At 44.1% G+C, this 16,871-nt stretch overlaps 1 protein-coding gene across 2 annotated transcripts in view; it reads left to right on the top strand.

Moving 5' to 3' along the window:
- Positions 1–203: 203 nt before the first annotated feature.
- Positions 204–16,871, top strand: part of LOC105909222 (sodium bicarbonate transporter-like protein 11) — a 23,014-nt gene continuing 6,346 nt past the window's right edge. The window contains exons 1-14 of one of the 2 annotated variants that reach the window (XM_031557894.2): positions 204–413; positions 10,184–10,234; positions 10,847–10,966; positions 11,685–11,728; positions 12,010–12,232; positions 12,832–12,913; positions 13,383–13,506; positions 13,865–14,065; positions 15,255–15,339; positions 15,470–15,595; positions 15,792–15,905; positions 16,123–16,255; positions 16,632–16,705; positions 16,844–16,871. The exon at positions 16,844–16,871 is cut by the window's right edge and continues 207 nt beyond it. In XM_031557894.2, coding sequence (XP_031413754.1) covers positions 359–413; positions 10,184–10,234; positions 10,847–10,966; positions 11,685–11,728; positions 12,010–12,232; positions 12,832–12,913; positions 13,383–13,506; positions 13,865–14,065; positions 15,255–15,339; positions 15,470–15,595; positions 15,792–15,905; positions 16,123–16,255; positions 16,632–16,705; positions 16,844–16,871 — 1,460 coding nt within the window. In that variant the 5' untranslated portion in view covers positions 204–358. Of the gene's footprint in view, positions 414–6,070; positions 6,300–10,183; positions 10,235–10,846; positions 10,967–11,684; positions 11,729–12,009; positions 12,233–12,831; positions 12,914–13,382; positions 13,507–13,864; positions 14,066–15,254; positions 15,340–15,469; positions 15,596–15,791; positions 15,906–16,122; positions 16,256–16,631; positions 16,706–16,843 lie in introns of those variants that run through there. The other variant, XM_031557895.2, reaches the window with a different exon arrangement.

Raw genomic sequence — 16,871 nt, forward strand, 5'->3', positions numbered from 1 at the left:
CTGCAAATGTAGTGCAAAGATTATAAAAAAAAACCCTGTGATTTTGGGTATCGTAATTGGTAAATGTTTACGGGTATGGCGGTATTTATGGCTAATTGTGCTCACAAACTCACAAAACCCCAGTCTCTCCACCCCCAGCTACCTCTTCCAAACCTCTGGCCTAGTCATCTCATTGGCTGCTCTGGCTCCATGACTGTAAGGTGCGCGCCTCCCTAAGTGTCCCTCTCACCTGTGGGACGACTCCTCTGGCCCTGGCAGTGGCAGTGGCAGTGTGCGAGTGACTTTCTCTGGTCCTCAGGTACCATCGCTGTGGACAAATCTCCAGGGAAAACACCACACCATATCTGACAAGCCAAGCATGAAGGGAGGGAGAGACGACATGGAGGGAGTCACGGTGAATAAGTTCGCTGAAGGTAAGAAAGACGACAGGCATTTTTAGCCCTGTGTGATTTTTTTTTACATTTATAGTCACATTGTAAAAAAATAAAAATAAATGATGCATGAGATTGGGTGTGTACTCTGACACACAAATGTAGAAGTTCATTTGCACAAATTGCTATGGGAGGTTTTCATAACTTCCTGAAGGCGTTCAAAGGAGTAAATATCACAAAGTTCAAAGATTCATGCGCACCATTTGAAATAAATTGTTACATTCTGGTACAAGTCATATCAAAACATAATATAAACAGTCATTTATGGAAGCCAGGTGCATGTCGTTTGCAAATGCAATTTCATAGCGTTCCTTACATTATACTGCCAAGTCGTTTGTGTTTTGTGAAAAAAAAAGCTAAAATTGCTCTAAGGGGTTTGTAACTTATTAAAATAACAAAATACATTGCACTGATGTATTGTACCTTCGAGGTTCATGATAATTTGCTCTCTCCGTGTCTCTCTCAGTCTGTGGGCCTGATTGATGATTGATGAGCGTATGGTGATTGTGGTAGTCTTTTTGTCTGCTCATCTTTAATGGTTGACTGCCATGCATGTTAAATGAACCTTATCTGTGTTTGCCCCTCGCAATCCGTTATGCATTTAGCATTCCCATTCAGTCACCTATCTGAACTCACCCGTCAGAATAGACACAAAGATGAATGAAAGTTTCATTTTTCCTGCTCTGTTATGTAAATCACTGCTCTCTCTGAATAGAGTTAGCCTGGGTGCTTCATGCATACACGTGGTGTGTTGTTAATATTTTTTCTGCATGTTCTTGCAGCTGTCAGCTTGAAATTAACTTGAACACTAAGGTGTGCAAAATTAACATTCACCTTGTTGACCATTAACAATGCTTGTGTGAAACTGTTCTTAGAGATGTTCTCCTCTAAAGACATATGATTTGCATTTGCCAGGTCATAGTTTTAATAATTGCCCATTGCAAAATATAACTCTGACACAAATTATATATGAGTGCATCTAATGTCATGTTTTCTTAGATAGTTATTAAGTTGTGTTGTTGAATTGTAGGTTGTAAAAAAAACATGACGGGGAAAAAACATCCTTTGAACAGGAGCGTAGCTAAGGTAACTAAGGCACAGGATGCGCTTGAATGCAAATGGAAGTGCAGTAATGGATTGGAATGTTGTTGTGTTTCCTTGTTGTCATAGTGAGTATTGAGTGGCGAACAGAAAGGGAAATATTGCTGGAATCATAGAACCCCATAATGCAGGCACTGGTTTTGTGATACGCCAACAGACCTTGACTACATTGTGTGTTATTGTGTCTCTATCAGCAGCTCGGAGTACATTTAGTCCAGATTGCACAGCGGTGTATCTCTGTGGGTTTGAATGTGCCTATTGTCATGGAAATTCATTCTCCAGGCCCCCGAGCTCGGAACAATAATCGAGACAATTACTTCTGTCAAATCTCAGATGGCAGCAGAAAGAATTCAGCCTTCCTCACCTCACTTCACCCCACCTTGTCTCAGGCCCCCGCGCCCCAATGTATCTCTCCACTAGTTAGCGCTGTCACAGAGTAATGTCGATGCACTGTGCTTGTTGATTACCTAAGAGCTCTGGCTACAATAGTTGGTTAGGTGATACAGGCAAAACTGAGAGACTGGGTTTGGGCTTCTGTCTCATCGATGAATCAGAATGTAGCTCAGCAACACAGACAGCAGATATCAGAGAAAGACAGACACTATGGCTATATCCACGCAATTGAGTTTAGTCCTTATATATTTATTCACTGCCATTTGCAGTGTTCGTGTAGTGCTTTTATTTATTTTAGGCCATCACGATGCCTCGTAGAATCATGACTATAAATGTGAAACGTAATTGTAACTGAGCTAGGCTTGCCTAGTCTTGTTTTCAACTACATTTAAGTTCCCAGTTATAGGCTAAGTTTTGCAAAAAAATATTTTTTCAAAATTCCCGAGCTTAACTTCCCATGGAAAGTTTCCGGAAATTTTACAGGAAATGTTCCGCCCCTTTGCAACCCTAGTTAGGTGATACAGCCAAAACTGAGAGACTGGGTTTGGTTGTGGTCATGACTGAGCTGACATGCTTCTGTCTCATCGATGAATCAGACTGTAGCTCAGCAACACAGACAGCAGATATCAGAGACAGACAGACAGACAGACAGACAGACACAGGCCTCATGACTGGAGTCAGGATGCGCCTGGCTCAGGGGCATGCTACAGTGCTCTGTTCTACCAGCAGATGGCGATGCTTAACTTCAGTTTCTTCCTCGCTACCCTGGCACTGGGTAAGCACATTTATCTGGTTTATGCAATTCTCAAACCTTGTCCAAACACACAGACTGAAGCAGTTAAAAGGCTCATGTATGTAATAAGAGGTGCTGCTCATTCCAAACATTTATGGTTTTACAGCAGTAGATGTAATGCCCCCTTAAAGATCTTGTTTTCATGTATAAAAATAATAATAATTAAGACCTTTGTCAGGTTTTTAATGGCACACACGACACACTGGAACACACACGTGCATATATGGAGGCGACACAGGACACACACACACACACACACGCAGGTAAGCCTGAGGTCGCGGTGAATTTATTTTCTGCTTTTTTCCATCCTGGACCGTCCTTCCTCAAGGACCCCCCAGGAGCAGTGGGCAGCTTGTAGCGCCCGGGGACCAAGTGAAGTGAACTGTCCATCTTTGGTCAGGGATGGACATGTGTTCTGTTATTTTGCATGTTTTTTCTGTTGGGGTCCTTAGTGGAGGAAACCCCTTGTGAACACAGGGAGAACATGCAAACTCCACACAGAAAGGCCCGGGAGATAGCCCACCTGAGCACTGTGCACTCTGGGGAGGACCTGCCCCCCAGAGCCAACAGCGCCCCATGCGGGAATCAAACCCATGACCTTCTTGCTGTGAGGCGGCAGTGCAAGCAGTGCAAGCAACTGAGCCACCGTATCTGAGCCACCATATCCAATGGTGTGCTGGTGTAGACTTGTGGACATGTCTGATAAGTGTCTATGTGCTCCCACATTTCCTGAGGCACATTCTATGGTCCAAGGAACAAAAACAAGTTTTGTTTTTGCCATGTTTTCAGTGTGATTTGGTCACATAGATCACAGTCCTATTCACAATAGAAAATATGTTTCCAAACATTTAGAATAATATCCTGGATTTTGTTGAACCCATGTGTTTAAGCTTTAGGGGTAATCATGCACATTGTACTGAAAGATTGTGTTTGGAATCATTTGAAAATCGCTGGCCAAAGAACATTGTATCAACAGCAAAAATGGGTGCGTGTTTTGCTGGTAGTGTTGGTTACATTTGTTAGCATAATGTGCTTGAGAACAGAGAATTATCGGAAGCACTGTGAACACATAGTTACATAATTTCAATATATCAACCCATCAATGCAAAGGCTAAAGGGGTAGAACGGTCAAGGTTTAACTCTAAAATGTCCTGGAAACCCTTTAGTAAAACGAACGGGAGTCTTTGTTGTGATGGCCAGCAGTTTATATCAACCCTTTTTTCTTTCTTTGGAATTCAACCAGCGACCTTGGAGTTGCAATCAACACTTTCTCTGCCCTCGTCTGTGCTACTGCGCCCAGTACTGAGGCACTGATTCACCGGCGGGACTGTGTAGTGTTACAGTCACCGATGGCCGTTATCCCCGTGAAGCTGAGCTTCTGGAGGACCAACAGTATGTCTCTGGGGCCGGCACCGTACACAGCACAATGACTTATCTCTGTTGCTACCCAACTGCAATGAAGCCTGCTTGATCCCATGAAAGCGTGGTTTTTTTTTTTCTCTCTCTCTCAGTGCACATCCAGTACATATGGAACAATTAAGATGCCCACCACAAAACTTTTACCACCTAGAGGGCTGTTTGGCTGGCTTATATCTGACAGCATTTCAGCCTGTTTTGTGCGCACTAAAATGATTTCTTTTAACTGAGAGCCTTGGGTGTTTTGTGGAGTTGCCCTTTGATGTTGGTTTAGATGAGAGAAAAAGGTTTACAAGGCATGTAACCTCTGCAAAATAATTAGCAGGAATGCCTCGAATGATTACATTATTGTACAGGAATTACATGGAGCGCATTCATGGGAGGGTTGGGGGAGCGTTAACAAAGGTTCGCTTTCCATGGAGAATGTGAACAAAGGCAAACTTAAAGGAGATATTATGGTATGTGTAATGAAATGTCCAACAATACATCACAGAAATGAAGAAAGTGAAAGTGTTTTGGTGGTCTTTATTTCTTAGATGTGAATGATAAAGTAATGTTCACTGTTAGCTAAGCGGCCAGGCAAATGAACGTAAATCTAAGCAATGTGGTAACTTCTAATACTCTGTCAGGGCCGGCTTCAGGAATCGAACCCTGGCCACTGGTTTACTGATCCAGTGACGAACTCACTGAGCATGGCAAGTGAAGGTAGTAGGACCTAAACGCAGGATGTGCCAGCATACATGTTCTCTTTCATTTCCTGTCAAAAGGCGAAATCCAAAAAGGCAAAAGCCAAAGCTCAGTAGTTCAAAAACAAGACAGGCAAAAACAGCAAAACAAGAGGCTAGGACTTATAAAAAAAAACACAAGGCCGGTGGCCGCCGACCGGGGACCGAAGCCGACTGGCGACTTGAGAACTCGAGAACTCGAGATTAAGTAACAAGACACCAGGGCACAAAACACCAAAGACACAGCAAAGAACACAAAAAAACAACCAGGTATAAGTAATACACTTAATTGGTCATGTGACTGGTCAGGTGGAAACAATGAAGGGAAAACAGACACAGGAAGTAAACAGAAGCACATGTACAAACACAACAGGGATGGAGTCTCTTGCTTAGCGGCCTCTAAAGGCCAGGAGGTCCAGAATCATGACATCAACACTGCTGCAGGATAAAACACGTATCTTGATTTAGAGCAACAACCAGAAAGACTTGTCTAGATTTTATGTTGTACTAAAAAAAGCCACTGTGCACAGGAAATGGGCAAGATTCATTTCACACATCTATCCTCTTGCATTTAACCTAATAAACTCATACTGCAAGATACAAACCTTGTTTTACCCACTCTCTGTCTCGCTATATAATGTTGAGCACCATGGTTGACCTAGAGTAAATCTTGACTCGTGAACAAAGCTGTGATGTCAAGCAGCACTTGAATATTATAGTCCTGGGATATACCAAATTTGTATTGTAGAGTCGTATTCTTAAAAGCCACTGTCACACAAATCAGAGGTAATACACAGAGATAAACAAACCAAAGAGAAGTCCCTCTGTATATCTGACTGTTGTCAGCATAGATCATCTTAATTGCTTACCATTTGGAATCAAAGCCAGATATAAACTTTGTTTCCAAAACGAAGAAGCATATAAAGTAGCACACACTGAATTGCCGTGTAAAAATCGTCCTTGAAGTGTAAGCAAAAATCTTTTACTTTAAATATTTTAAAAAGGAAGTACTTAGTAGTTTCAATGACACATGGCCGTAGACAGCACACTCCTCCAAACCATCCTCCACCCTCTTGCACATGTGTGGTGTAAGGGGCCGCCGTGGGGTGGGTGGGGCCGCATGGGGCGTGCGTAAGGAGGAGGAGGAGGTGGGGTTGGGGGTGGGGTGGGGTGGGGCCCCATGTGGCGTGCGTAATGGGGGGGAGGGGGTGGAGGTGGGGGTGGGAGTGTTGTAGGGCAGAGCGGAGGCTTCTGCTGCCTCTGTGCTTGCCGAACGGTGTGCACTGGGAAAGGGAGACACAGTGGAGCTGATAGCATTCATACTCACTACCGTGATGGGTTGACCCGAGAGACACTCACACAGCAGGGGAAAAAACTGGACAACCATTACAAAAATGGACAACATGGACGGCAAGAAGGTGCTTCATTTTGTGCCATCTGGTGAGTACAGGCTAGTTATTTTGGGGTATATTTCCTGGAACCTGAGAGACCTTGTGGAGTACACGTGGAGGTTCCTGCCATATGCTCTGCAAACTCACTGAAGGGGGATGGGAGACCGGCTGCGTTTGTCATAGTTCTTTGTGTGTCATATAGTGTCCATACAATCAGTGGAGATAGGGGGAAAGGAGCTATAGCATACTGTTATGTTAGCATACTGTAACCCAGTTCACACTCAACAGCGTGTGGTCGGGGTGTGTTTGTCAATATTGACCATGCCCGTTGTTAAAGTGATAATGGAGCACTTAAAATGGAAAGTGTTGCAACGACTTGCAAAATCAAGATTCAACACAACCGTGATGAAACATGTAACACTCGCATGATTAACCGGTTTTGAGGACCTCTAGTTCCTGATATTTAAACTGAATTTCTAAAATGTTCAGGAACTTCTGTCAAGATCTCATGTTGTTACATGTGGATGATCTTGGGTTACCATAAGTCAAGTGAGGTGCCATCTCTATGATCTCAAGTTATCCTTGACTGGTCATATCTCACATCCCTCCCAAATTCCTGTTTATAAGGTAGTACCACAACATTCTTTCCAGTATCGCCAAGCTATGTTCACCCTGACCCCCATTCTGGAGCCCTGCTGATTGAGGTGCTTAGCATCATAATGCTCAGTCATTGACTGTTGTTCTACTTTCTGATGGTTCGAAGCTGTTTACATTACAATTGTATGACTAGACCTATGACTGTGTGCGCAGTCATACAGTGGTATCCTGTGTGACATCCTGCCTCATAGGGGGTGGGGGGCGTCTCAGGACTTCAGAGCCTCTAATGGGTTAAAATGTTCTGGAAGGATTTGCTACAGAGAGCGCTAAGACGATTAAAGGGAAGAAAAAATGTCTTCTGCACTAATCTGGCCAATTTCAAGGGTTCACACACTCATGCCTCAGTTGTTTTCGGTTGGAAATTGTAGAGAAATGGTGGCTTTTCATTTAGCCTCTGTCATTTGATGTACGTTTTTCTCTGGTCTTTGCCAGTTTTTTTTTTTAAACATTCTTAGCACTATTGGTAAATCAATTTAAATGTTTGACAATTAGTGTGGTTTTTGTAATCACTGCTCTTTTCCTCTAAGAGGATTATTCTTCAGTGTGACACCAGATTTGTCAGCCCATAAAGGTTCATTTTCCCTTGGTACAGCTTCACATACCTCTGTTGATTTTATTACATTTATTTTTCTAACTTATTCACTTTAAAGGTTGCTGTGCATGTACCACATACACCTACAGCACATGATGTGTAAGAACTGTGATAGTTTGAATTAACATCTTAAAGAGCCGTGACCGTGATTACAGTCAAGTGTGTGGCAACACACTGAGAGCTGCCCTCAGTCAAACACTGTTCTTTTTGGCAGTTTGGTGTTTTTTCCTTCATATAACCAGGTTTACAAGAGTACGTATTCAGTATATTCAAATTGGTTTGGGGGAAGTGAATATATCTACTCACGCAATATGGTTGTAAACTATGAGTACTATAATTCAGATACTTCAGTGTCTGTGCCGTTTGCATTCTAAATGGAGTCTACGATTAACCATACCAAATGCATGCAGCCTCATTTATGGACTATGTCATGGTTCTGCATAATGTAAGATAAATTCAGTTTAGGTATGAATTTATTAACATTTTATTTCTATTAACAATGTATGCCCATTTAACCAGTATAACTAAAGGCAGTTGGAAAACAGGTTTCAGACAGAGGGGCATTCAAGATAACATTCAAAGCACATGCTTTTAAGTTTAAAATGACCAGTGACATAAATTCCAAGGTCATAGGGCAGCCTGGGCAGGAGGCAGATGAGATAGGGAAAATCTGTAAGAAGGGAGGATGGAGACTCACAGAACATAATTGTCAGGCCAGAAATTACGACTAAAACATGCAAGTCACAGAGAGGCGTATACCTGGAGGCCCCCAGGAAGTACCATCAGTGAAGACTGGACTTATAACCATTATTCTCACATGTAAAAATTAGAACGCCTTCTCCAGCCGGTGGTGACAGAGCTATTGTGAACTCTTCATTCCGACTGAATCTTGTTCAATCCTTAAACCAGTAAACTCAACTGTATCAAACCAAGTGCTACGTGTGGCGGTCCGTTACTCTGATTTCTCTGTAAACCAACACGCAATTAATTTGAACTTAACAATAGCCAAAGACACAAAAGATGAGTATGGTATTTAGAAAGACAACACAAAGACATGCCTTGGCTGTTTTACAGTGTGTGGTGAAAGGGCAAGCTGTTGCTCCTGAATCTGGGTGGCTGGGCATCCTTTGTGTGAATGCAAATCAATCTCAGGTGCACAATAGGTGCACAACAGGGACGGGCAGCCATTATGCTAAAGCAGTGTGGAGAGAATTTAATTCCTTCACGCCTGGGATAATAGCCAAAGCTCCACTTGATTCACACATACATACACCTCTCATGTTGGACTTAGTTTGTATCACCCGTCTAAAGCACTTTAGCAGTTTTGGAAAATAAATAATCTCAGGTATGTACTAAAATAATGTTTTCTTTTCTACAAATATCAGCACGAATAGTTGTTTTCAAGAAATGCTGCATGACAGTGTCATCCGGTCATAGAGCAGAGTGTTGCCCACTATTTAAAGGGCTGCCAACTCGCTGTGGCTCTTGAGAAAGGCATGGGCCTTGACATAATGCTATATTCCTGTCAACGCCCCAGTACAGCACGGTCAGCAATGGGAAGTCAGTGAGTCTGTTAACAGGAAGTCCACAGAAACGAGCGACAGGGAGACGATCACAACAACATATCCGCAGAGAGAGGTGTGTTTAGTGGAGAGGAGGAAACAGTCACTGCCAGTGGAAGCTCTCGCCCTGAAGAGAAGTCACTGGGCAAAGTTTGGCGAAGCTTACTTGCACGAGTGTGGCATACTATTCTTTTAGAATACTGTACACTTGGAAAACACCCCAATATATAGATTTCAAATGGTTGTAATAAGTGTTTCTTTGGATAATCAGACTAAGTGTTTTTGCAAATCTTATCATCTAAAAACAGAAACATGCAAAGTGCTCACCTTTGGCCCACTGCAGCAGGTTGAATGCACTGGAAGCCAGAGAGGGTCAGTGTGCCACAGCTGTTTGGGCTGTCTCCAGGCTGTGTGGCTATTTTGTTTGAGTGGTACATCACATGGACTACAGACAAGACACACACACACACACACACACACACACACACTATGCAAAAGGTTGTCACATGGTATTCTTGTTGGTTAGAGCTTTTCAAAGGCTGTTTGTAAGGCAAACTTAGAACACAGATATAAACCTACTAATACAACAGGGCTGTTGTTTCTTCATGGTTGAAGTCAAGGCTGTTTTTAGTATGTAGACACACTTGTCTACTTCCTCACGTGCAGAGGTGGTCATAGATGGTAACACAACTGAAAACTCACACGGACAACATAGGAACATTCACTTGTACTGTGCTGAAAAGTGGAATTTATTGCAAATGGTTTGGGTTCAAGGACTCACTCACCTAAGCCTCAGTTATTTCCTGTTGAAAATTGTAGCGAAACGGTGGCTTTTCATTTAGCCTCTGTCATTTGTTATACGTTTTCTCTGTTCTTTGCCAGTTTTATTAAACATTCGTTGCACTAATCTATTTAAATGTTTGACAATTAGTGTGGTTTTTGTAATCACTGCTCTTTGTGACACCAGATTTGTCAGCCCATACAGCTTCATTTTCCCTTGGTACAGCTGATCATTCTAGGTCCTCACCTTGGTCATGCTAATACATGTGAAATTTGATATGATATTATTATTATTATATACAATATTTTTTTTTAATAAAGCTTCCTTGTTTGGTTTCACAGAAGCCCCATCATCGGGGAGGTCTAAGAATGGATACCTGTTCCAGGAGATGGGTGAGTGAGATATCTGAATAGAGTTTTATTTTTGTTTTTGAATGTCAATCTGGGGGGACATGATCCATTTAAAACTGTCCGTCTGGATGTCTTGCTCAGATTGTATGTTGAGTTTGGTTATATCTGAAAAAGCTTGGTCACTGCTCTACATCTTCCTTTTCATCTCTCTCTCTCTCTCTTTCTGTTTCTTTCCCCCTTTTCTTTCTTTTATGTAAGTATGTAACTGCATCCTACGTCATAAGTATTCCCTTCCATGCGATGGAAGAATTTATTAGAACTGGCTATTGTTATATGGCTCTGGGTGTCTGGTTTGGAGTTGGTTTTTTATTAGGCTGCAATGTGCTCTGTTCTCTTAAACAGATGGTATTGTGGGCAGAATTCCTGTACTATAGCCATACACTATAAATAATGGTAGTTTCACATCACACCTAGCCTAAAGAATCTTGGGGGTATACATTTACAATAAAATTGAATCTCAGTGCAACAATGTAAGTCTTGTGGTGTCAACAGTCTCATTTTGAATATATAGCAATGCTTTTGACACATTATTTAAGGTTCGGACCCACTGTACATTTGAGTGTGATCATAAGATGACCCCTTTGACCCTTTCAGAATGTCGAGATGAGGAGGAAGAAGAGTTTAGGGAAGATCCAAATGGACACCAGAGTACACCCAGCCCCAAAGCTGACGGCAGTCGCACCTACGAGAATCAGTCAGACTTGAGCACTTCAGGTAAGTGTGTAAACCTGTGTGTGTAGTTGTATGAGTGTGAGTGTGTGTTGCGCATTTGTATTCTCTGAAGTGTCTTGTCGGTATCTGTGCATAAGCGCCTGTCCTGCGCAGGAAGGCCACCTTGGTGGTTGACTTGGGCTGAAAGGCAGGTAGCCAGGCCCGCTCAGGGGAGCTCCATCGCCACGCCAAGCCAATCAGCAGAACTGGCTCCCAACGCAACTCCTCCCTTTTTCTTATCTCCAGTCTCCCCTGAAAGAGAAGAATCTGCCAAAAAATCCCCCCCTTTTCTAATTCATAATCAGAGCACAAGTCAGCTGTGTGCGTATTTCTGCCGAGTCTGTGTGATGTCACAAGGGAGAAACGCGTTGCCAGGTTTCTGCTTTGTCATGGTGAAGGTAGGCAGGCAGGCGCAGTGAGCTCGGGTATGTGTGTGTACGCCCAAAATACACAGCTTCACGCCAGCCAAGTTGGCTCCCGCACAGGGTGCATCTATTTCTTCTTGAGGACGGGCCGTTCTGCCATAACTCCTGGCACAAAGCACTCAACCGGCATGAACAAGCAAACCAGTTTTTGTGTGTTCCCTGTTCTCTGTTGTTGGTGTATTTCATCAGAGTACAAGCTGGATTGGAATGAACGTTGTGTGATTAACAATGTAGTGCTTTTCCTCATTGTTACTTTCTCTCTCTCACACACACTCTCCCCTTGCTTTTATCAATAGACTGCGAGGACTCCGGATTCGGTCTCCTGAACACGTCAAGAAAAGTGAGACTTTTTGTTGTTAAGCACTCGTGTTGCATTCTGAACTCTACACATACCTACAGAATCACAGCAGTAGAATCCAAGAATCCAACCTAGAACCTAGAATCCATCCTAGAATCCAACTTGGTTAGTAACAAAAGCATTAAGATACATCTATTATAATTTATAACAGTACATATCCCCCAAAACTGTCCATTTATCATGTGTGTGCATCTTGCTGCATTCAATGAGTCACTGTTGAAAGCTCCTGGTGCGAACACTCACTGGCCTCTCTCCATCCACAGTATGTGAAGCTGATGAACTTCCAGGGGGAGGTGAGAGCCCACCGGGATCTGGACGGCTTCCTGGCCCAGGCCAGCATCCTCCTGGACGAGAAGGCGGCGTCTCTGGATGAGGTGCTGCGACGCATGCTGCAGCACGTAGCCGACGACGGGCAGGCGGCGAGCTGCGACCTGGACGAGGTCATGAACGGCCTGTTCACTGACGGTGGCGGAAAGGGGACCAATGGTGAGCGTGGGACAGCACAGAGGGGGAGGGGGGTCAAAGGTCAGATTAGTGTTAGTAAAGAGCTGCTGTACCCAGGGACTTGGAGCTGAGGAGCTACTTCTAGAGGCCCATTCACTGTAAACATAAGTGAGACTGCACATGGGGGACGACAGTGGTACAGGGGGTAGAGAAGTCGTTTAGTAATCAGAAGGTTGCTAGTTCGATACCCTGTCGAAGCGTCCTTGAGCAAGACACTGAACCCCTAATTGCTCCTGATGTGCAGTGTGCCATCAGTGTAAATGTAAAATGTGTATACCTTGTAAGTCGCTTTGGATAAAAGCGTCTGCTAAATGTAATGTAAATGCACATCATTGCTAGTAGAATGGCTTTTATTTATTCCACTCCCACTTCCAGTTTTCCACAGAAAATCTTGTCTCACCATTTCTGTCAAATCTTTTTCTCACCATTCTCTGTTATGGAAATCAGCAATTGCCGGAATTCCATTTGATAGATCTCATGCCAGGAGAACAGCTCCAGATAACAAGAGCGTGAGACAATCCGTCGTTCAACATCACTTGGTTCTCATCCTCCTCCTCTTCCTTCCTCCTTTCCTCCCACAGTGCACCTGCTGACAGAGACCATCCAGGGGGTGACGGCCACGGCCACGGGGGTGCGCTACCAGCAGTCCTGGCTCTGTGTGCTGTGAGTGACCCGCACGCCGCCACCACCGACATTATTCACGTCTTCCAACCCTGCCCATTTCTCTCAGCCCCGTGCATCTGCCCCTAGCGCTGTGCCATGCTGGTTGTTATCACACCATATGAGTCACGGGCACCCAGGGCTGCGTTTCCCACTGAAGAGCCCAACAGAGTGGGTGTTGAGCCTGTTGCCATGCTCCACTGGGCTAATTGATATTAGAAATGGGAATATCTGTCACGCGGTGCCTTAATCCTTTCAAGAAATTGGACATCTCTGTTTCTTTTTCTCATTATTCGTTCATGTCTCCTCCTGCTCTCTCTTTCACATTCTCCCCCCCCCCCCCCTCTCTGGTGTGCATACACACACTCACACTCACACACACACAAACACACACACTCTCCCTCTCTCTAATTATTTCTGGGTCTCCCAGGCTGTATTGGTCCCACTGGGTAATTTTTCTCTCTGCGCACAGCTGTACTGTGAAGAGTCTCCAGAGGCGCTGTGTGTGTATCGCACGGCTGGAGAGGCCACAGAACTGGGGGGTGAACTGCGCCGAGGTCCGCTATGTCATCCTCATCCTCGCCCCACCCAGAACGGTAACAGACCCGCTCTAACTCAACCATGTGATTCCCCACTCATGTATGGTCTTCAGGCTGTAATGCGGCCCTTGCGGCTCATGCTATAGGAAGTCTTTAGATATACGCTATAGGAAGTCTTTAGATATACGCTATAGGAAGTCTTTAGATATATGCCATAGGAAGTATTTAGATATATGCTATAGGAAGTATTTAGATATATGCTATAGGAAGTATTTAGATATATGCTATAGGAAGTATTTAGATATATGCCATAGGAAGTCTTTGGTTCAAGTCTTGTATACCCCTCCATCCATAATCCGTAATCCACCTCGAACTAAATTCTCACGTCCCCTCTCTCTTCCTCTGCTACTCTCAGAAAAGCACCAAGACGGCCATTGAGGTGAGCCGCACCTTCGCCACCATGTTCTCCGACATCTCCTTCAGGCAGAAGCTCCTGGACGCCAAGACCCAGGAGGAGTTCAAGCAGGAGCTGATGGCCCAGAAGCAGCAGCTCGTCTCGGCCATCGAGAAGCCCACATCGGAGGAGACCATCCCAGGCAGCGAGAAGTCGCTCAAGGTCTCTAACACGGGGGGGGTGTAGCTGGGGTTTGGAATGCTCAGCTCAGACATACCAGCCTATTATTTTTGTTTACATCGAAATGCCTTTGCTTGTAAAATACCATCTTGATCCTCTTTTTTTTCTCGCATGCTTTCACTTTTTTTCAGTTCGTCCTTGTTTTGTTTTTCTGGTCAGGCAATATATCTCGTTTGTGAGAATTCCCCAACAAAGCGAGACCACCCTGAGATTCCCCCCTCCATCCCCCAAACAAATAAAGCGCTACGCCACAACACAAATCAGCGCCAGATTATTACACTTCTTCTTCTTCCCCTCCTCCTTTCTTCCTCACGGCTTCTTCACTCTATCACCCAGCGCTCACGAATGACTAGCAGCTGGAAAACAGACCCCAGTTAAAGAGCAGCTTGGCTGCCAAGTCTGTGTTGTTCTCTGGCACCAGAACATGCTCGTGTGACTGGTGCTATGAATTATTTCATTATGTATAGCGTTCTAATGGATGGGATTACTTGGTCCTGTAAGTAGCCCTAGCTTCCTGAAATGTTTGCCAAGATAAAAGACGAGTGCTTATGTCCAAGGCTTAGCATTCCTAAATATTTACACGGATTGTCAGCATGTCTGTTATTTTGAAGCACAAGCACTCAAATCTAAAAATAAACTGTGTGTGTGTATGGGTGGCTGGATTCCAAAGAGCTTTTCCTGCAGTAAAACATGAATTGTTATGTTTCTCCCAGCTGTAACATGGGAAAGCGGTCTATAAACACATCAAAGTGTTTTTGTCTCTTTTGCTCCATGACCCGCATTACCTGGATGAAAGATCAGTCTGTCTTTATGCAGCTTTTTCAAAATGTAATTTAGAATCTTTGAACTGAACACAGATCGTCCTCTTTGACAGCAGATCCTGTGAAGCCGTAATCTATCAAATTTCATTGTGCCTGAGAACCGTATTTCTAAGGAGGTACAATCTCAGTTCAAGTGCTGCAGAATGGGAATGCAATGCAGTCGGAAAGTGAGTGCAATCATCCAGTGTAGAAACTTCCATGCCAGGTCACAAGTGGTTTTTCATTTTTTTTTTTAGAAGAAGAAGGCTGTTTACTTTGGTATCTAAAGGGTATGTCGAGGTTATGGTATCCTATTTACGGTCTATATTTACAAACACGATTCTGATACTGATATTTGCTCCTCTCTCTAGTTCACAGACTTCCTCCGAGTTGGCCGTGGCATATATGAAGACCTGTGTCGCAGACTGCCTCATTACACCTCAGACTTCACAGACGGTAGGCCTACGCTGCCTTTCTTTCTTTCTTTCTTTCCTGCCCGCACTCCTCTTTCCCTGCTCCTGCTACTGCTGTGTTGGAGAATGACAGCAGGGTGACTACATCTGTTTGTTTCCCCCTTGCCTTGCAGGTATGTGGGGAAGTGACAGGTCATGGTTGAAATACACCACCACTGCCATCTTCCTGTACATAGCTATCCTACTGCCTGCCATTGCTTTTGGCTCCCTGAACGACGAGAGCACACGAGGAGAGATGGGTGAGTCAGCGAACAGTGAAAAGTTATCTATCCATGGGCTTCTCCCTTTCTCTGCAAATGCAGAAATCTGGCCACTTACTCTTCTGCGGTAAAGGCCACACCGCAGACACATTGAGATAAGAAACGTGCCTGTCTCTGACATTAAGATACGACACGTGCCTGTCTCTGTCTGACTTGGATCCTCTCCTCCGCTCAGACGTACAGAAGACCATCATTGGTCAAAGCATCGGAGGGGTCATCTATTCCCTTTTCGCCGGGTCTCCGCTTGTCATTCCCCTAACCACCGCTCCACTTGCCATTTATATCAGCGGTAAGACCCCGATCCCACCCGATCCCACCCTCCCACCCACTCACCTCCACACATGTTTATAAGCAATGGTTTCCTCTGTGGCAGCGGAGTCGTTCGTTCTGTGTTGATTATGTTGGGAATGTGTTGCAGTGATCCGTGGTATCTGTGTTGATTATGTTGGGAATGTGTCGCAGTGATCCGTGGTATCTGTATTGATTATGTTGGGAATGTGTCGCAGTGATCCGTGGTATCTGTGATGATTACGACCTGGATTTCCCGGCCTTCTACGCCTGCACTGGACTGTGGAACAGTCTCTTCCTCATTCTGGCGGGCGTCTTCAATGTCAGCCTGGTCATGAAGCTCTTCAGACGGTCAGTCCTCAAAAACCTTCAGCAGCTTTGCAAGTAGTCAGATTGATTTATCGGTCGACTAAATGTTATCAGCTAATTAGTTAATCAATTCATCAATCAGTTGAAATGCTGAACAGCATTCTCAGTAAGTCACAGGGAGTCTAATAGAAGTACCATCTGTAATATATAACCTTAAACTTCTTAAAATAGCGTTTTAATTAGGCTGGGAGTCTGGAACATGTCTGTTTGTTTTGACTAATTCTTTTCCCATAAACATCCGCTTCTTGAGCTGCAATCTCAGTATTTGGTTTTTATCTTGAGTGGTGTGTTTGGTCTTCATGCTTGGCTAAATATAAAGGCTGGTTGCTCAGCACATTTTCCTCTTGTGCTCACACAGCTCCATAGAGGAGGTGTTCGCCGTGTTCATTGCCATCGCTTTTATGGGCGATGCCGTGAAAGGCACAGTGAAGGGTAAGTTCTCACCTGTTAAATTCATTATGTCGACATTTCTCTGTGAAGACACTTCAAATCATTCTGGATCGGTGCTCTACCTTCATATGCTATTCTCTCTCTCTCTCTCTCTCTCTCTCTCTGTCTCCAATATTTCAGTCTTCCATAAGTCTTACCATGACCCTGA

The sequence above is a fragment of the Clupea harengus genome, chromosome 20 (genome assembly GCF_900700415.2).
Source record: "Clupea harengus chromosome 20, Ch_v2.0.2, whole genome shotgun sequence".
In the NCBI taxonomy this organism is placed as follows: domain Eukaryota; kingdom Metazoa; phylum Chordata; class Actinopteri; order Clupeiformes; family Clupeidae; genus Clupea; species Clupea harengus.